The sequence below is a fragment of the Azolla caroliniana genome, unplaced genomic scaffold (assembly GCF_043228905.1).
Source record: "Azolla caroliniana isolate FFs.n. ecotype wild unplaced genomic scaffold, voAzoCaro1.0.p SCAF_9, whole genome shotgun sequence".
NCBI lineage: Eukaryota > Viridiplantae > Streptophyta > Polypodiopsida > Salviniales > Salviniaceae > Azolla > Azolla caroliniana.
The window spans coordinates 7,446,100-7,466,775 of NW_028230444.1; the positions used below are offsets into that span (position 1 = coordinate 7,446,100).

The 20,676-nt window shown below is 42.8% G+C and overlaps 1 protein-coding gene across 1 annotated transcript; it reads left to right on the forward strand.

Annotated features, from left to right (window-relative positions):
• Positions 1 to 3,785: 3,785 nt before the first annotated feature.
• Positions 3,786 to 5,423, forward strand: LOC147860071 (uncharacterized). The gene is made up of 4 exons (XM_087324621.1): positions 3,786 to 3,792; positions 3,845 to 4,656; positions 4,721 to 4,873; positions 5,163 to 5,423. The coding sequence occupies exons 1-4, from the start codon at positions 3,786 to 3,788 to the stop codon at positions 5,421 to 5,423; spliced, it is 1,233 nt and encodes a 410-aa protein (XP_087180747.1).
• The last annotated feature ends 15,253 nt before the right edge of the window (positions 5,424 to 20,676 follow it).

A 20,676-nucleotide genomic window follows, 5' to 3' on the forward strand; every position in this document is an offset into this window, starting at 1 on the left:
AATGGGGTACGTAAATGCGGTATAATGTTCAATTTCAACCATTGAAATTTTGTACCAGAGTTACCATTTATTGAGTTCGCCTCATCCGACTTCCACAAAATTTTGTCAAGGTCATTCGTTATGGCACCAATGTTGCAAAATGGTTTACATTATAGTCATGGAAGAAACATTCATTTGATCTCTCTAGATGGGCTAGAAGAAGACACTCATTTTTCCTTTTGAAGGAATGAAAACCTAAGAGTGTTGTGTTTCTATTACAATGTCAATTAGTATCAAACATAATTCCTTTGACATTTTTCTCATTCATTAGATAATGTATAGGATAGAAAAACACAAAAATAAATCCTCATCAGGTTGCCTCGATAAACAAACACTTCTTTTCATGAAGTAGAAAGGGTTTAGTAAGCCAATTTTCGAAACAAGTAAAATTCATGCTATATTTTTGAGGTATCTTTCATTCCCCACAATTTTCACTTAGACAATTTATGTGCATAGAATTTGGTTAAAAGAATTATGTTTTATATTTGGCATTCATGGTCCTAAGGTCGAGCAGAAAAGAGGGTGGTGGTTTTCATGTAGTGAGTATTTGTACATAGAAATTTGTAGCTCATGTTAATTTCAAGTACTGTAAAGCGTTGTCCGAAAGGCCTACATACATAGCCTGCAAGTCACACAATCTTATGCGTTGGATAGGGTATTGCTATAACCAATGTGTCATAAAAAAGTGACGGAGTTACAGTTGCTTCTTGATCATATGCAAACATTACCAAAGTTCTAGTACAACTTAAAAGACTAGCTTCAAAGTTTCACAAATTGAATTTGGTTAAAACAATATTGTATAATAAAATTTATCTTTTACAAATTTCTGTGTCAGCCAATTCTATCAATCAAAATCATTGAGTGATTCAAGATGATCACATGATGTTTGTTGAAATAGTTGCAATCTATCACAATTTGTCTAAATAGATCCTCCTTCAGTGTTCAATATCTTCGTTTGGTTATTTGAGGAGGTTACTTTTTCTAGAAAACAATATATACTATGTTGAAAGATTAGACGGATTATATAAAAGACAAGCTATTAATTTCTTTCTTGTATGTCATTGGGAACTAATAATACAACACTTGCTTCCATTTTCCTATGATACAATGAGAAAAGATGAAACTAAACATACTTTTAAAAGGAAGGAGGTGGAGCACATTGTAGGGAAAACAAGTACTACAATTCAACTAAGATTTTTCTTAGGTCCATCAATTTGCCAAGTATAATTTTGTTTTATATCATTTATACCCTCCAAGTTTCTTCCCATGTTTACCATCCTTCCGTGATAAAAGCTTGTCTTTAGTACTAGCTACCCTTCTTTAAGTTCATTTTTTGAGATCGTATAATGTCTAAGTTTCACCTTGATGTGATGTGTGATGTTTTTTTTGTTAGCATGTGTTAGTACATAGAGATGTATGGATTTGCTTGAGAGACATAGATCCGAGTGAGGGGGTCTTTATAGAGCACCATTGTTTTAGAGAAAACTCGTCTTACTCTTTCTCCAACGGATGGTTACATCTCGATACATTGAACAAAGAACTCCTTAGACACACAAAAATATTGCTCACACTTAGCCAAAGAGAATATCGTCAGAAGGTTCAACATTTAATGGATTTAAGAACCGAACATAGGTTTTTGACATTCCACCCTTAAAAGGTAACAATAATGTCGTCGTAGAAGAGCTATTTGTAATATAATGGTGTATACAAAAAACACTTAATGGTAAAATGTCATACAATTAAATTTACTATTACTTGGAAATAAGGTATGTACATAAGTTGAAGCCCTGAAATAAATTGTCCATGAAAATACATATTCTGAACTTGACGCCATGAAGTAAAATGTCACACGATTATATAACTCATTTCAAAATTTCTTTGAATTTCCAGAATGGCCTGGTTGGAATCCAAAGTTCGCAAAAGGAGTGGGAGGGCAAAGGAGAGTTACTTCTTGCTAGCCTCTCTTCTCATACCTTACATGGATTTATATTTGATAGATTTTGATGCCATAATGCAACTTCAATACCTAGTTTGTGTGAGTGACTGTGAGGGCTCTACGAGTTTCAAGTGACGATTGACTTTTTGAACTTCGTCAAGAAGAGTGTGTGACATAAAGGTTTCAATATTTCCAACGATATATAACACCAATGTTAGCATCACTTGCCTTGTCAAGTTGACTGTCTTTAGAGGCAACAGATACCCACGTCCCAATGGAGATTGATTGAGCTCAATTCAAGCTTGAAACGGATGCCTAAAATGCCTTCAAGTTACTAAAGCAACCATTCATCACAACCCTTGTACTCTTACATCCTAACCCAACCAAGCATTTCTAGCTCAACACTGATGCCTTTGATTTTGTAACTGAACCATTCTATCCTAGCTTGATGATAGATCAACATTTTTCATCTAGTGGCCTACTACTCTAGAAAGTTCATTGCTCTAGAAATCAACTACTAGGTATATGACATAGAGTTTGTTGCTATTGTGACAACTTTCAAAGATTGGTGACCTTATTTGGCTGGGGCACAACACCATGTCTAAGTGATAACCCAATCACAAGAATTTTCTCTACGTCTCAACCACTCGAGCGTTGAGTCGACATCAAGCTCATTTTTCAATGTTTTTAATTAAGTATGAACATCAAGCTCACCATTGCTAATGAATGACACAAGGATCTAGCTAACCATCATTGATTAAGTACTCCCAATTTTTAGGTAGGCGATTTTGGTTTGGCTCCTATCCTGAAACATTTCCAGTAGTCACCCTTTCATGAAGTTGGACTACAAGAAGTTGGGATATTTCTTAATTTTTGAGAAAATTAACTCGGTGGTTTTTCACTTAGAACCCCCTTCACATTTAAGGATTCATAATGTCTTCCATGTATCCCTTCTTCAACATCACCATCCATCTCCGATTTCGGGACACCATCCTTTCTCCTCCCCCACCAATCCAATTGTCAACATGGGAAGAGTATGAGTACTTGACTCTTGCCTCCTTCATTAACAACAGAGTAACCCATCTCAGAAGCAACATAGGATTCAACTTAGAATTTAAAGGATTTCATTGGAGTAGTCCTAGATTTAGAGCCTTTTCATTCTAGAAATACTTGGAAACTTCTAGAAACTTTTAGAGCATGCATTCTAGAAATATTTGAAAAGTTTAATAAACTTCTACAAACGAAAAGTTCAATGAACTTCTAGAGTGTGCATGCACATGTGGAAAATAATAATAATTATAAGCAAAAATTAATAAATGAATATTAGCAATAGTTATTAGTTCTTAGGAATACGGTTTCCTTCATGAGAAGGAAACCGTAACTGTATCGGTGGTGGTCTTATAAAGCCACCACCAATGATGTAATAGTTAGGCATTATTATTAATATATAATAGACGATTCTCTGTTTCCCTCAATCTCTCTCTCTCTTCTTTCTATCTCTCTTTCTTCTCTCTCTCTCTTCTTTTCCTACATGGTATCAGAGCCAATGACCTATAACCTAATAACCCAATAGCCTATGCCTTTCTAAAATCACAAAAGACATGCCCTCATCATAATTTAACCTTTATAGCCATATAAAACAAATCAAATTCGTAGTGTCCAAAATCGTCAAAATAACAAAAGACAATTTTGTGTTTATTGTGTGCTGATCCGGAAAACCCTCTGCAATAATGGCACAATCTATGTCGTCGTCGCAACTCAACATGCGAAAATTCACGATCGAGAAATTATCGGACACAAATTATCGAATATGGAAGGTAAGATTATAATTACTTTTTAAATATAATAAATTATGGGATATAATTTCAGGATCGTCAACAAAACCTGAAAAAGGCGAAGAACTTGAAGAATATGAGGAAAAAGACTTATACGCAAGAATGGAAATTCTAGTGCACGTAAGTGATGGCATTGGAGAAACATTACAAAAAATGGAGACGGCTCAAGAAATGTGGAAGCACTTACAAACTATCTACGAACCGAAAAACGATGCCCAACAAGCGCTTGTTAATTACAAAATGAATGACGAACAACCGGTTGGTGAATTTCTATTAATACGGCAAAAGAATTTAGATGATGTGTTAACTTCGGGATTAGAAATCCATGATAAATTACAAAAGATTCTCCTTCTTGGTGCTCTTCCTCACTCGTGGTCCACTTTCAGAACCACCCAAAACTCTATAAATTGTCCAACTCTAATTGATCTTCTTGCAAATATTAGACAGGAAGAAATAATGCATTCACAAAGGTCTTCAAATTCAACTCCAAGTGTGCCAATGTTAGCATACAAAAACCGAAGATTCACTCAAAAAGGAGAAAGATCAAAGCCATGGATAAAGAAAGATCAAAACACTAAACAAGGAGGGATGCGGTTCAACAACATCTATTGTAAAATATGCAAATGTTCTAATCATGCAACAAAAGATTGTCGCGCAAAGTCAAATTTCAAGAATTATCAACCTTGGAGGTGTGTGCAAGCCCATCTTGTTGAAGAAGAGATGGATGATGATAAAACCATAGGAAATGGATATCAAAATGGTGACAAGTATGACGATGTTCTTCAAGAATTCATTGTTGAATCACTTTCCGCCACGATTCCAAATCCAAGTAATGTAAATGACATGGTATCTTGACACTGGTGCCACTAACCACTTAACTAATAGGAAAGATTGGTTATGTAATTATAAGGAAGTTGAACCCCCTATCATTGTAAGATTTGGAAATAATGGGACTAAACAAGCTATTGGCAAGGGTGATATTACTTTTGAAGTCACAGGAGGAAGACATTTCACAATCAATGAAGTTCTCTATGTCTCGGGCATCACCAAACATTTTCTATCGGTTAGTCAAGCAACGACAAATGGTACTATTATTGAGTTTCATCATAACCATGCTATTATTATACATAAAGTCACAAATGGAGAACTTGATAGAAATTGTTGCAAACGAGAAGGAGGATTATATCCCATAAAATGTATTCCTACATGTCTTATTTTAGAAGCACATCATCCTACCCCAATTCAATCCTCTATATCTCTAACTAATCTACATTCTCCCTCTTCTCTTTGGCATTTTCGTCTAGGCCATATGCATTTCAATGCTCTAAAAACATTACAATGTAATAATCTAGTCCATGGTTTGCCAAAAGAACCTTTCAAGCCCATCTCTTTGTGTGAAAGTTGTATCCTTGGGAAAATGCCCCAACAGATCAAGAGCCTCTACCCCTCTTGCATTAGTACATAGTGATCTACGTGGACCTTTTCCAACCCCTTCTCTTAGTGGAGACAAATATTTCATTAGCTTTATAAATGACTTTAGTCGATTTACAATCTTGCATTTTCTCAAGTATAAAAGTCAAGCTTATCAAGCATTCAAAGAATACAAGGCTTGAGTTGAAGTGCAAAACATCATCAAAGATTAAAAGTCTTCAAACCAATGGTGGTGGTGAGTATATGTCTCATAAATTTCAAAGTTTGTATCAAAATGAAGGCATACATCATAGAATATCAACACCACACACACCACAACAAAATGGTGTATCTGAAAGGAAGAATAGATCACTTCTCAATATGGCTCAAAGTATGTTACAATTTTCTCACTTATCGCCTCAATTTTGGGAGGAAGCAGTTGGCACCGCTTGCTATATTCAAAATCGAGGATTTCATAGATCTTTGGGGCTCCAAACCCCTTATGAACGATGACATGGTCATAAACCTAACTTAAGTAACCTTCGTATTTTTGGTTGTGATGCTTATGTTTTTGTGCCAAATGTTCAAAGAAATAAGCTAGATCCAAGGGCTTCAAAATCAATTTTCATTGGACATGGAGAAGATTCGGGATACAAGGAATACAAGCTCTATGATCCACAAAAGCAAAGAATATTCTTTAGTCGCAATGTGATATTCCAAGAAAATGAGCTTTCTACAAAGGTTTCTTCTTCCCTTTCTGGGTGAAAGCATGCGAATGGAAACACTATTATAGCTATTTAGCTGCTAAAATGACCGCAGCTAAATAGTTTTTTTTATAGCTAATTTTTAGTAGGAAGATCTTAAAGATATGTATCATTTATTATGGAGATGGAAATATTACCATTTATGGTCCACCGTTTAGCTAGTCTTTTTCTGAGATCAAATTCTAATCATCCCTAAATTTGCCAAAATATACAGATTACATGTAGCTTTTTAGATAGCTAATTAGCTATGTCAAGGAGATAGCTAATTGTTCCCATTCCCATGCTTTCACCCTTCTTCTAATCTACCTCCTTTATTACCTACCCCTACCCACTTACAACCATCTTCCTCAACCATCTCTAATATTAATAGCTCCCATAGTGACGGAGCCAACATTGGCTCATCCTCTACTTCCTCTACATCTAATCACAAGGCAAAGGTCAATCCTACTCAACCAACTAATTCTTCTTCTAATCATTCCTCATTCCAATCTCTAGATGATTCTCTTCCTCATACTCCTTTATGTTGGGAACAAGTCCCTTCGGATGGGAAGAAAAGAGCCAAGTTGATGAGTAACTCGCCGATGCCGATAGGCCAAGACCGAATCCGAAATTGTGGATGCATCCAACTCAGGAGACTACATTTGTAAATAGTTGAAATGTGCCCCATGTCGGCTATGTATGTAAATAGCCATAAAGTTGCATTATTACATAAGCAACTAGGGAAACTTTATGAAAAGAGTAGTGTATGTATCATTATTGTGAAATAGAGTTAGTGCAGGTCGTGGCCTGTGTAATTATGAGGGAGTGTGTGTGAGAGAGAGTGTGAGTGACTGTAACTCTGTAATCGTCAGTTGACGAAGAAGAACTGGAGGTCGCTGCCTTCGATCTTCTTGTTGTACTCCCCTCATCATCATCATAGTGATTCTGTTTTTGGAGTTTGTGGACTCCACGTGGTTTTTCCCAGTTCGGGTTTCCACGTTAAAATCTCTGTGTTCTCTGTTTCTAGTTTTGTCGTTTTTCTTGTATATGCTTCCTATTGTTATTTCTGCATTTGATCATTTGATTATACGAAAGAGTAAACCAGGTGTGGCCAGTCACGATTCTTAACACTTTAAATACACATTGTTTAACTCCCTCTAACAATACAAATAATGTTATCTTCTCCACTCCCTCTCCTAATTCTTCATTCCAAGCTTCATCACCAACTTCTCCACCAACCTCTCCACCTCCAAAGTAGATCTTTAAATAGTATTTATGAACAACTTGATCAAATGGAAGCATATTTTGTGGACTTGGACCATGAAGCCTATATACAAGAAGAAGATATTCCAACCCTTAGTGATGACACACATCTATCGGCTAAAGATGCACCTTCCGGATCGGATTCTATCAAATGGAGAAAGGCTATGGAAGAAGAATGAAGGCTTTAATTAAAAATGGTAGTACGTGGACCCTCGTTGAGCCTCCAAAAGATCGTCAAATAATTGGTTCTAAATGGGTCTTACGCATAAAGCGAGATAGTAATGGTAATCTAATTCACTTCAAGGCTCGTGTTGTTGCTTGAGGATTTTCTCAAGTACCAGGTATTGATTTTCATGATACATTTAGTCCAACGCTGAAAATATGTGGTTTTCGAATGCTCGTTGCTCTTGCTGCTCAACATGATCTAGAGTTGCATCACTTGGATGTACAAACGATTTTCCTTCATGGAGATTTAGATGAAGAACTTTATTTACAACAACCACAATTTTTTGAAAATCCAAGTCATCCGACACATGTTTGTCGACTTCGTAAATCTATTTACGGCCTTAAGCAATCTCCACACATATGGTATCACAAACTACACTCTTTTCTTATAAAAGTTGGATATCATCGTCTAAACAATGAACCAAATATCTATGTTAGAAAAGCCAAATCCAATTTTGTTATCATAGCTGTCTATGTTGATGATTTGTCGTTGATCTCTAATTCCAAATCTTATCTAACTATTGCAAAGAAGGAACAATCTTGCATATGTCTTTCCTATCACCGATTTAGGCCCTATGCCACATTTTCTAGGCATCAAAGTAACTCAAAATAGAACAAATCATACTATCTCATTATCACAATCAAACTATATTAATTCTATTCTCCAAATATTTCATATGTTCCATAGTAAACCCATTAGTACTCCTCTTACCTCTTCATGTAAACTTTCAAATGATGATTCTCCCAAGAATGAACGAGAAATTTCTGAAATGAAGGATGTACCTTATAAGATATTTGCTTTGCCGCTGGTTTTCTTTCTCGTTTCATGGCTAATCCAGGACCAAAGCATTGGACCGCGCACAAAACATTACTACGATACTTGAAGCATACTCAACATTATGCATTGACTTACTCGACCACACAATCTGAGTCAATTGCACTTGTGCAAGATGGACAAATCCCTCTAGCCAACTAATTGGTTGGTCGGACTCAGATTAGGGGGGAGATGTGGATGATCGCAAGTCAATAGGTGGCTATGTTTACACACTAGCTGGCGCTGCAATTTGATGGAAGTAAAAGAAACAAACTACCGTAGCATTGTCATCCACCGAAGCAGAATATGTTGCCGCAACTTTAGTGGCTAAAGAAGGCATATGGATTAAAGCTATGCTCGATGAATTTAAATTATTTACTATTCCAAAAGTGACTTCGTTTTGTGATAATCAATCTTGCATCAAGTTAGCTAACAATACGAAGATAAGTGACAATATACGTCATGTGGATTTGATGCATCACTTTCTTCGTGATCTCATTGAAACAAAGAAGATAGAGTTAAAGTTTGCTCCCACTCATCAAATGTGGGCTGATTTTCAACCGAAACCTCTTCAACATTCTAAGCACATTATTTGTTGCAAGCAAGTTGGATTAATTGATGTAATCGAAGATAAGCATGAAAATCTACACTTCTAGAAATTTTCGCTTAGGGGGGAGTGTGGAAAATAAAAATAATTACAAGCAAAAATTAATAAATTAATAATAGCAATAGTTATTAGTTCTTAGGAATACGGTTTCCTTCATGAGAAGGAAACCATAACTATATCGGTGGTGGTCTTATAAAGCCACCACCAATGATGTAATAGTTAGGGAATTATTATTATATAATAGACGATTCTTTGTTTCCCTCAATCTCTCTCTCTTTTCTATCTCTCTTTCTCTTCTTTCATACAACAAATGCAATGCTTGGGAATATTTTGTCCACCTCTCTTATGAATTGGATTTATTGATTGTCCTTTTGTCTATCCTCGAAATATTCATATGTGAGAGCTTACGCTAGAATGTGGGCGTATGGCAACATTTTCTGAATACAAAAGATAGATCATCTAAGGATTACAAAAGATTCTTGTGTAATAGCATCATTTGAACAACAATCACGTGGAAGCTCCAAGGATGCAACTTGATTGAAGACGAGCTCGAATACAATCTATCTATGAAGTGGGCTTCAATTGATGAAACAAGTAATTACTCTTAAACACAAATTGTCTTATTCTCTATAATTAGTTCAATTCCCATAAATTTTTCATTTAATGGTGCAAATAATTGTCAAAGTAGATTGGTTCAACAAGAGTACAAAGGATCATGTGTAGCCATGCACCGTGAAGTCGTGGGTTTTTGGTTTATGGACTCTGCAAAACTTCTACGGGCAACGAAGGAGCCATACATTTTCTTGGTCCACTGTGAGCAAGCCTTCTTTTAAAAGGATTCTCAGTAGTTAAAGACCTTGTGGTGGCCAATCGTGCACATCAACCTGTGGGGAAGGCGGATATTTGACTTGATTCCCCCCATATCGCACACTAGTGAAGAAGATGGCCGATTGATGATGAGGATGGTGATCTTGATCCCAAGTAGATTAAACAAGATCCGTGAAATGAAGAAGACCTAGGTGATGACGAGGACATTGAAATACAAGTTCCACCTTGGGAAATTATGGGGACATACAAAGTTACAAAGGAATTTTCATGTGCATTTCTAATTTAATATTATAAATTCTAATAGGTGAATGTTCAATAGACTAACATTATGAGGGTGGCCATGGGGTTTCTAACGAAAAGCAACTATTCGTTGCTTTTAGGGGTTCAATTTCCCTAAGACTTGTTTTACTTTTAAAAACTGTTATAAACCAATTTGCAACTATAAACTAACCACAAGTTAATTGTAACAGAGACTCACATAAGGTTGTAGCTCGCACGATCCCACCTATGCCGGAAAAGAAGCAAGATCTCCTTCAAGATGGTCTTTGTTTGCCACCATGTCCCAAAGTGTCATTGTAAATCCTCAATGATGTACTTTTGGGGGTGGGGTCTTTTCATTGATCCCTACATTACGAAACAAGGACATTTATGCAATTATGGGGCTTAAATATTAGAACATTCATAAGTGTAAGAAACATCTACACTTCCAATGGTTCTCCATTTGAGGGAGATATGACTCCACAAGGTTGTCTAACCTCTTTTTGAACACAAGCCCAACTCCTAGGATAATAATGTCAAAACCCATCAAGATTGTACATTAAATCCTCAGAAAACCAATACATGATTGGGTAAAAGAGGGGATTTGTCCCCAATCCCACACTTGGTTGATTTGAGGACATGTCAGTTGTAAGCTGGTTACAACGTGTAACACACCTCTTGTATGTCCTAACCAACAAAAAGAAGGGAAATTATTGACCATTGAAATGACACTAAACTTTACCTCAAAAACTCTCTTGGAATGATAACTCAGGTTCACACTAGCTCCTCATGCGGTTGCCTTTGTATTGTTGTGAGTCTAACAATGTCACATGAAGAGCAAAAGGAAATGGCAATGTATATATTTGAGTATGTATCAATTTAATACTTATTTTTGTGCGTGTGTATATGTATGTAAGCAGATGAACTGATATTTCCTATGTCCCATTCCCCTCTCATAACATACATAGTGCATGTTACACAAGTGCTCTCAAAAGAGGATGTGATAGTTAGCCATCCCATCATAGGGGGTTCTAGATAGATGGGTGGAAGGGTCGAGGGGGAATGCACTCGCTCAAAATTTACCCCTCATATTGTTGGAGGTGAGGCCGTCAATGTGGAAATAGAAACAACACTTAGGTATTGAAGACCAAGAAGTCGATGATAGATTAACAAGATGAGTAGATTAACGTCAAGAGTTGCAAGACAACTTAAGTTACCAGAATACAAGATCAAGACAGAGTGAGAGAGACACACACATAGAGGCACAAAATGTAATTGTATTATTAAAATGTTACAGCACAATGAGTGGCAACACCCAAGAACTAGGTCACAAAGTCAATTATATAAGAACTGAACTAGGACAACTACCCTTTGGCTTTATTGTAAATATGTCCTAATCTAGTATGTCCAAATGGGATAATGTGAATACAACCATTATACACTTGTATTCGACACTCCCCCGTAATGGGTGTATACAACAAAAATCTATAATAAGAGAATAAACAAAATACAGATTTATACAAAGAGATGTTTAAGACAATTCGGCTAGTTGCGGAATCGACAAATGCTAAATAACGAAAGCCGAATCAGCTAGTTCGAAAGACTGAAGTCGGATTAAACCCAATTGTCCAAAGTGTCCCAAGCTAATGGTGTGAGGCCATCTTTGCGTTCGACTCAATCGGACTGATTTCTCCTTAAGCCCATTTGGTACCTTAGTGACCGGAAACGGTCAGCCGAAAGACACTTGGTCATCCCGTCTGTTATGTTGTCTATTGTAGAGATCTTCTCGAGACCGAGCTTATCTGTAGTTACATAGTCTCGAATGAAGTGATATCAAATGTCAATGTGCTTCAAGACGTTATGGTGGACCGGGTGACAACACTTGATTGTCACTCTAGACAACTGAAGCTGAATTGGAGTTGGCTTGTCGAAATGTGCATGCCAACCGACCAAGCCATACAACCTCCTTCACCGCGTTGGACGTGGTTACATATTTGGCTTCGGTCGTTGAAGTGGTCGTGCATTTATGAAGTTTCAACTTCCATGAGATCACTCCATTGCTGAATTTCAATACATATCCGATCGTCGACTTTCCGCTTTCCAGACATCTGGCAAAGTTCAAGTCGATGTAGCTGATTGTTAAGATCATAAACCAGCCACAACCAATTTCTCGTATACAAATATGCATTGGGTGCAAAGATCAAGAAAGATAGTGCTCAGACAGACAAGAAAGCAGAAGTACAGAAAACGAGAGAGAACCCAGGAACACAAGATGTTTTATCGTGGAAAACCCAAATGGGAAAAACCACGTGGAGTCCACAAACTCCGAACTGATCACTATATGGTAGGAGGAATATACACTAAGAAACTTTGAAGGCAATGACCTTGAGTTCTTCTTCATCAACAGACGGCTATAGACTTACAGCTCTATTCTCACTCTCCTACTATCACTCACACTTAGTTACAGAGGCAACTACCACAGTGTAACTATATAATAATGATCAACAACACTCCTACTACACATAATGGTTGCCCTATAAGTATATATACTTATACAACTTTCTGACAATTTATAGATATAGCCCACATGGGGCACATTTAGACTATTTACAAATATAGTTTCCTGAATTGGTTATATAATCGATTTTCAATTTTCAATTTCGACCTTGGCCTATCGGCCTCGGTTGAATTACCCACTTACTCCACCTGATTCGGTTCGTTCTCTTATTCCCATCCGGAGGGACTTGTTATTTAACGCCGACAACATCTGAAGTCTTGTTCAAGCCGAAGAGGATGCTGAGGTCTTTTGTGCCCACCAGATATCTGAATACATGCTTTACTGCGTTCCAATGAGATTGGTTGGGGTTGTGCATAAATCTGTTGACAACTCCTACGACGTGAGCTATGTTCGACCGTGTTGTGATCATCGCGTACATCAAGGAGCCGACTGCCGGTGCATACGACACTACTTCATATCTTCCCCCTCTGGACCGGATGTCGAACAGTCTCATTGAGATAGCCGAAGGCTAATGGGGTCGACGCAGATTTGGCCGATTGCATGTTGAACCGTTCCAAAACATGGTTGATGTAGTCGGCTAGAGACAAGAACAATTGTAGTTGATTCCGGAGCCAACTAATCTTCATACCAAGAATTACCAAGAATGTGTCTTGCAAGTCTTAGATTCTTCACAGAAAATTTCAACTGCAGTTGTTGTACGAGATCGGAGAGCTCTCCCGCATACTGGCTGGAGAGAAGTATGTCATCCACGTAGAGGATGAGTTGATGATAGATTAACAAGATGAATAGATTAAAACCGAGAGTTGCAAGACAATTTAACCAAAATACAAGGTCATAACAGAGTGAGAGAGAGAGACACAAAGGCACGAATTGTAACTGTATTATTCAAACATTACAATACAATGAATGGTGTGAATGTTAAAGTGCGGAAGCATCAAACAGAACCAGCTCAGCCGGATAGCAACAGAAAATGAGATGACGGTTTAATGGAAAGCTTAAAAAACACAAAGGAGACAGAGAGAGCAGAACATAAAACTATAATAATAAAAAATTAACTCTAAAACCCTATACATACAACATGCATAAAAGATTGACCGAAGTACTGACAAGTACTTCAATGCTCACACTTGCGATTGACACTAACTATGAGACAATGATTACCTAGTAGTCTAGGCTACTACTACGCTTCCGGTTCCCGCTCGAATTCGGATCCCCAATCCGGCCGGTTGTTTCCGGATACCGATCTGGCTCATCCTTCCAGATGCTGATACGGCTCAGGCTTATTCAGCCGATCCAGATCCGGTTGAGCTTGCTTGCTCAAGACTCCCCCTCAAGCTCAACTTGAGGTCGGATCGTGGTGTTAGTGTCCGTGGCAGCCGGTTCTTCTACCCAGCTCCTCCTGGCGTTGCTCCGCCGCGCTCGCATTCCTCCTCCGGTCCAGTCTTGTTTGCCATGACCCTTCTGGTTCTACGCACCTCGACCCTCCTCGGTCGGCTTGTCTGCTCAACAGGCCCATTCCAGCTCCCTCGCTGCTACGACTCCGACGCTTGTCGACCTGTTAGTTCCTTCGTGTTGGTGTCGACTTCCGCTGCGTCCGTGTCCACTTGGCCTTTAGTTGATCCGGCTTCTCCGAATGTTGAATCAAATCAATTTTCTTTGATTCGTTCCAGCTCTTGTCCGAGTCGGTGTTCTCCAACACGTCTTCCGGTTTCAGGCCCTTGACCACACCAGACCACGTCCGGGTCTTGGCCGTTTTCTTCCAACCAGCTCTGTCCTTCTTGACTCTGTCGCCGTTGCCGCTTGTTCCAACCTTTTCGGATGTGTCGACTCCTTCGGTCGGCTCGGCTTCCTTTTTCCTCTTGTCTTCCCCTTTGGTGGTTCTTTGTTCCTCTCTGGCTCCTTGTCTGGTGCCATCCGTTCCCTTTCCTTTTCTCCCCCCAAAGTGTAGCACGTCAAGATGTTGAACACCAAGCATTTAAGTGAAGTGCTGCAACTTGTCCGATCCGAGTGGTTTGGTGAAGATATCGACAATTTGCCGATCCGTCTAAACATACCGAAGTTCTACTTCACCGCTCAAAACCCGCTCACGCACAAAGTTATAGTGGACTTCTATGTGCTTCGTCCGAGCATGGAACACAGGGTTCTTGGCGAGCTGAATGTTGCTCATGTTGTCACAATAGATCAGGATTGGGGTAGGGACCTCAATCTGCAGGTCTTGCAGTAGTCGCCGAAGCCAAATGGCTTCACAGGTGACATTGGTAGCACCTTGGTATTCAGCCTCGGTGCTCGACAGAGCCACTATTGGCTGCTTTTTGCTGCTCCACGCAACAGCCACGCTACCCAAAGAAAACATGTAACCGGAGGTGGATCGGAGATCCGATGCATCACCAGCCCAATCGGCATCAGTATATCTGACTAGTTTCCCAGCTATACCGTGTCGGTATAATAGTCCCTGGTCCTTCCTGCCGCTCACATACCGGAGTATCCAGTGTGCGCACTGAAGGTGCTCGACGGTTGGCTTCTGCATGAACTGGCTGTAGAAAGTAGCATGCGGAAGAAAGTATGAAGACCGAACAGAAGGGAGGAAACTCAGGTTTAATGGAGAGCTTGAGCTTACACGGTGTATGCAGGAGAGACAGAGAGAAACACAAAAACTATATTCAACAATAATACTCAATCTGTACATAAGACGTGCTTCAGTGAACACTTTTATACAAGTCCTAGAAGGACTGACCAAAGTACTGACCAAAGTACTGACAGTACTTCACTGCTCATTAAGAGCTCCTACACTAACTCCCAAATATATTCCTCACGGAATATCTTTCCTAACGGCCTCCCGGTTTACGCACTCGGCCTAACCGATCTGTCCCAACCGATCCGGTCCTCGGCTTCTTCAGCCGATCCAGCCGATGTTGAGCTTGTCTCTCAACACTCCCCCTCAAGCTCAACTCAAGGCTCTTCGGGATCCTCGGACTCACAGCTCCGGTTCCTCCTGGCTTCATGCCTCGCTCGCGCTCGTCGACCTGTTCGACTCCGCGCGCTTCGACCCTTCCGGTCGGCTTGTCTGCTCATGTGGCCCTTATCAGCTCTTCTGCTGTTGCGGTGTCGACACTTCTTCTGCTGCCTTTTCTTCTGCTTGGGCCTCGGTTGATTCAACGTGTATGAAACAAACATCCGAACCGACTCGGCTACCTCCGATCGGTTTTTGCTCTCGTCCGAGTTGGCTGTCTCCAACTCGTCTTCGGTCTTCTCGCCCTCGATGGCGTCATCTCCCCAATGCGTGGTTGGCTTCGGCTCTCTCCTTCAGCTGCTCCCCTTCTGTCCGCTTCCGGACTTCTCCGCGGGTCCGCCCTCGGCTTCTTCAGCCGATCCGAAGTCGAACTCGACAACCGACTCGGTGTCGCGGTCTCCGCTCCTTTCATGTTGCCTTGCTTGGTTGTTTGGGACTGTTCTCCCCCTCAAGTTTGGCACGTCGAGGTGACGCAATCCGAGCGCACCTGAGAATTGCCGCAACTTGTCTAGACCAAGAGGCTTGGTGAAGATGTTGGCAATCTGCCGATCCGTCGGCACGTATTGAAGTTCGACTTCACTGGAAAGGACACGCTCACGGACGAAATGGTAGTGCACCTCAATGTGCTTGGTCCGTGCGTGGAAAACGGGGTTCTTCGTGAGCTGGATGCTGCTGAGGTTGTCGCAGTAGATCATCGTCGGATCTGACACCTCCACTTGCAGGTCCTTAAGTAGCCGCTTCAACCATATGGCTTCGCATGTCGCGACAGCCGCTCCTCAGTACTCAGCTTCGGTGCTCGACAGTGCAACTGTCGACTGCTTCTTACTGCTCCACGCGATCGCGACACTCCCGAGGGAGAACGCGTATCCGGACGTGGATCGGCGATCGGCGGCGTTGCCAGCCCAATCAACATCGGTGTAGCCGACTAACCACGCGGCTGCACCGGTCTGATATAGCAGTCCCCCGTCCTTAGTGCCATTGACATACCGAAGTATGCGTTGCGCACACTGAAGGTGCTCCTCGGTAGGTCGCGCCATGAACTGACTGATCACCCCGATCGGATAACTGAGGTCGGGTCGAGTGATGGTCAAAAATATGAGGCTTCCGACAATTTTTCGGAACCTTGTCGGGTCGCATACCTTTCCCGTATCGGGACGAAGCTTGACGGTTCTGTCCAGAGGAGTCGAGACGGACTTACAGTCGGCCATCCCGAATTTGAAGAGCATACTTAGCACGTAATGACGTTGGCTGATCAATATGCCTTCGGGGGTACGGATCACTTCGATCCCGAGGAAGTAATGAAGGTCCCCCAGATCCTTCATGTCGAACGATGCCGCAAGCTGGAGCTTCACATGGTCGATTTCACCTAGGTCGGCGCCGGTGATGACCAAGTCATCAACATATAGTAGAATACTAACCGGTCCGAGTCGACCTTTCCGGATGAATAGGGAAGAGTCCGATTTTGACGTGACGAAGCCCATCCGACGCAGTTGTTGTGTGATCTTCGCGTTCCAGGCATGCGGGGCTTGCTTCAGTCCGTAAAGGGACTTCTTCAGTCGGCATACTGCCGAGGAGTTCGTTCGGGAGTGAAATCCGGGGGGCTGTACCATGTACACTTGTTCCTCAAGGTCACCTTGCAGGAACACATTCTTTATATCCATTTGATGTAGGTGCCACCCCTTGGCCGAGGCTACTGCGAGCAAAACACGGACGGTCGTCATTTTCGCGACCGGCGCAAATGTCTCATTGTAGTCGATGCCGTGTTTCTGCGCGTAGCCCTTTGCCACTACCCGAGCCTTGTACCGGTTGACCGAGCCATCGGTGTTGTACTTGACTTTGTACACCCACCTACACCCAATCGGTTTTACCCCTCTTGGTGCGTCAACCAGGTCCTAGGTCTCGTTCTCCGCCAATGCGTGCATCTCTTCCTCCATTGCGACGCGCCAATTCGCGTCCTTCGCCGCTTCTACGTAGCTCTCCGGCTCACACACTTCTGCTACACGAGTCATGTACGTGTACTCGTTGTATCCAAACCGCACAACTGGGTTCTTTTGGCGGGTAGATCGGCGCAATTTCACCTTAGCCGATGTCGAGGCCTTCTCTGTCGACGGGGTCTTCATCTTTAAAGACTCGTCACCGGTTCCCTCGGAGTCGGACTCGCGTCGGTCTGACTCGTTCCTTTCCGTGCCGGAATCCGACACCTTCTTCTTCCCTTTCTCTTTGCGCATAAGCCGTCTCCTCGGCTTCCTGCGTGGGGAATGCACGGCCGAGTCTCCACTACTCGCCGGCTCTTCATCGGGTTGGTCGTACCGACTCAGTCCTCCAATCGGTCCAGTTAACCGGAGTGAAATCGGACTCTCTTCGCGGGTCTCGATTTCGGGCTCATTCGGAGGCATCTCGGCCTCGCTGACCTCATTGTCAAAGCTCGGATTGGAGTCGAGGTTCGTAGTCGGGGGCAGGTACCAGGACGCGGACTTGTCAAACACAACGTCGCGGCTGACACGCGCTTGTTTGGTGCGAGGGTTATAGCACTTATAACCCTTCTGCTCGTCCGAGTAACCGACCAAGATGCATTTCTCGGACTTTGCGTCCAACTTCCTCCTTTTCTCCTTCGGTACATGCACATACGCAATGCTACCGAACACCCTCAAGTGTCGCAAGTTCGGCTTCGTTCCGAAATATAGCTCGTGCGCCGACACTTTGTCTCCGATCCGGTTCTGGATGTATACCGCGGTCCTTACCGCCTCGGCCTAGTAGAACTTGGGCAAGCTCTTCTCCTCCAACATTGCCCTTGCCGCTTCCACAACTGACCGATTCTTCTTCTCGGCCACGCCGTTCTGCTCCGGCGTGTATCTTTCGTCCGACCGCAGGCACTTGATCTTTCGTCCCGTCTCCGTTTCCACGAACCCTTTGAGGTTCCGAAAGCAGTCGAAGACTTCGCTCTTCCTCTCAATGAGGTAGATCCACGTGTGCCGCGTGTGGTCGTCGATGAAGGAGACGAAATATCGGCTCCCATCAAGACTAATGTTTTGTGTCAGCCCCCATACATCGGAGTGTATAAGGTCGAGCTTGTTCCGGCTCCGGTTTCGCTCGTTCGGGAAAGGAAGTCGGTGTTGCTTCCCGAGCTGGCAGGCTTCACAAATTTGTGCCTTTCGGCCACTAAATTTGGGCAATCCGAACACTACCTGTTTCGATTGCAGATCTTGAAGCCGCTGGTGGTTGACGTGGCCTATCCGCTTGTGCCACAAGTCAATGTCTGACTCGGCTTTTTGTCCCTTCGCGAACATTGCGGTGCCGCCGTCAGTGGAGTCGAGGATGAACATCCTCCCGTCTCTGCACCCTAACGCAATCACACGGCCTTCTTCCTCAATGAAGCACCCGAGGTGTGTAAACCGAACCTCCATCCCTTGGTCGACAATCTGTCCGACTGAGACCAAGTTTTTCGTGATTGTCGGAACGTGCAGCACGTTCATGAGTTTCCCTTTCTGCCCGACATGGCTAAGGGGAACTTCTCCGACATTCGCGATCGGATGCAGAGTGTCGTCTCTTGTTGCGACTACTCCGGGTTGTATCGGTTTTTCAAGGTACGAGAACCACTCCTTATGGCTCGTCATGTGGTTTGACGCGCCGGAGTCTACGTACCACACCTCTTCCGATCTCGGGGTGCTCTGTTTCATTGAGTTTGCTTCGTGTCTCGACACGAAGGCAAACCCTTCTTCGGCTCTCCCGGAGTCTTCGGCGTAGTGCGATCGCTGCCGATTTCCCTTGTCGGTATGCCTGGAGCCGTTTCCGGAACCAGTTCTCTCCAAATCGGCGCGCTTCTTCCAGCACTCGCTTTCCCTGTGGCCTTTCTTGCCACAGTACCAGCACTCCGCGATGGCCTTCCCTTGCCGGTTCTCATCGCTTCGACTCCCCCTGTTTCCGGAGGGTCCAAAGTTGTTGTCGGCATCACTTCGGTGCCTTCTTCCTTGATCTCATCGGCCGCCTCCATTGCTCATCCTCCACGTCCACGGGGCCTATCTCCCTCCGTGTACAGCATTCTGCTGTCGGTGTGCGTGCTCGTCGATGCACCCGCGTGGTTCTCCTCTACCGGGAGCATCGACTGTAAGTCGAAAAAGGACGGCGTATTCTCTCGGGTACACACAGCCGTTCGGAACGCTCCGAACTTCAACGCCAAACCTCCGAGACAGATCTGGACCATCTCGCTCTCCTCGATGTTCACCTCTATGGAGGCGAGGGAGTCCCAAATATCCTTGATCTTCGAGGTATAGTCCGCCACCGACAAGTCGCGTTGTTGTAGGTTGCTCAACTCCTGTCGGAGCTGAAGCTTCCTGGCTGTGGTGCTCGCGGCGAAAATCTTCTTCAGATTTTCCCACGCACCCTTCGGCGTCTTTGCATCCCGAACATAGCTCAATAGTTGTTCGCCCACACACGACGCGAAGCAGTATAATATCCTGCTCGCCGATTGCTCCCACGATGGGAAGTCTCTGTGTGTCGATTCGGGTGCTGCGTCATTAGCTCCTTCGACATAACTCCAGTAGCCGTGCCCGAGCAGGTACTGGTGCATCTTGTAGGACCAAGACGCGTAGTTGGTTCTGTTGAGTTTCTCTGTTGGAAGTGAGCTCGCCATGCCTCTATCCATCGTTCTTCTTGTTCTTCTCCGTCAAGCTGTGTCGGCTGCAGAGAGGTTCTCAACCCTCGCGCTCTGATACCATGTAGAAAGTAGCGTGCGGAAGCAAGTATGAAGACCGAACAGAAGGGAGGAAACTCAGTTTTAATGGAGAGCTTGAGCTTACACGGTGTACGCAGGAGAGACAGAGAGAAACACAAAAAAAATCTGTACATAAGACGTGCTTCAGTGAACACTTTTATACAAGTCCTAGAAGGACTGACCGAAGTACTGACAGTACTTCACTGCTCATTAAGAGCTCCTACACTAACTCCCAAATATATTCCTCACGGAATATCTTTCCTAACGGCCTCCTGGTTTATGCACTCGGCCTAACAGATCTGTCCCAACCGATCCGGTCCTCGGCTTCTTCAGCCGATCCAACCGATGTTGAGCTTGTCTCTCAACACTGGCTGATCACTCCGACCGGGTAACTGAGGTCGGGTCGAGTGATTGTCAAGTATATCAGACTTCCGACAATTTGTCGGAACCGTTTCTCATTGCAGGCCGGTTCGGAGTTG

Excerpts from the sequence above, each read along its gene's own strand:
- LOC147860071 (XM_087324621.1), top strand. Across the intron at positions 4,657-4,720 it reads CAAGTAATGTAAATGACATG|GAAGTTGAACCCCCTATCAT; the intron begins GTATCTTGACAC and ends TGTAATTATAAG. Across the intron at positions 4,874-5,162 it reads TCACCAAACATTTTCTATCG|TCCATGGTTTGCCAAAAGAA; the intron begins GTTAGTCAAGCA and ends GTAATAATCTAG.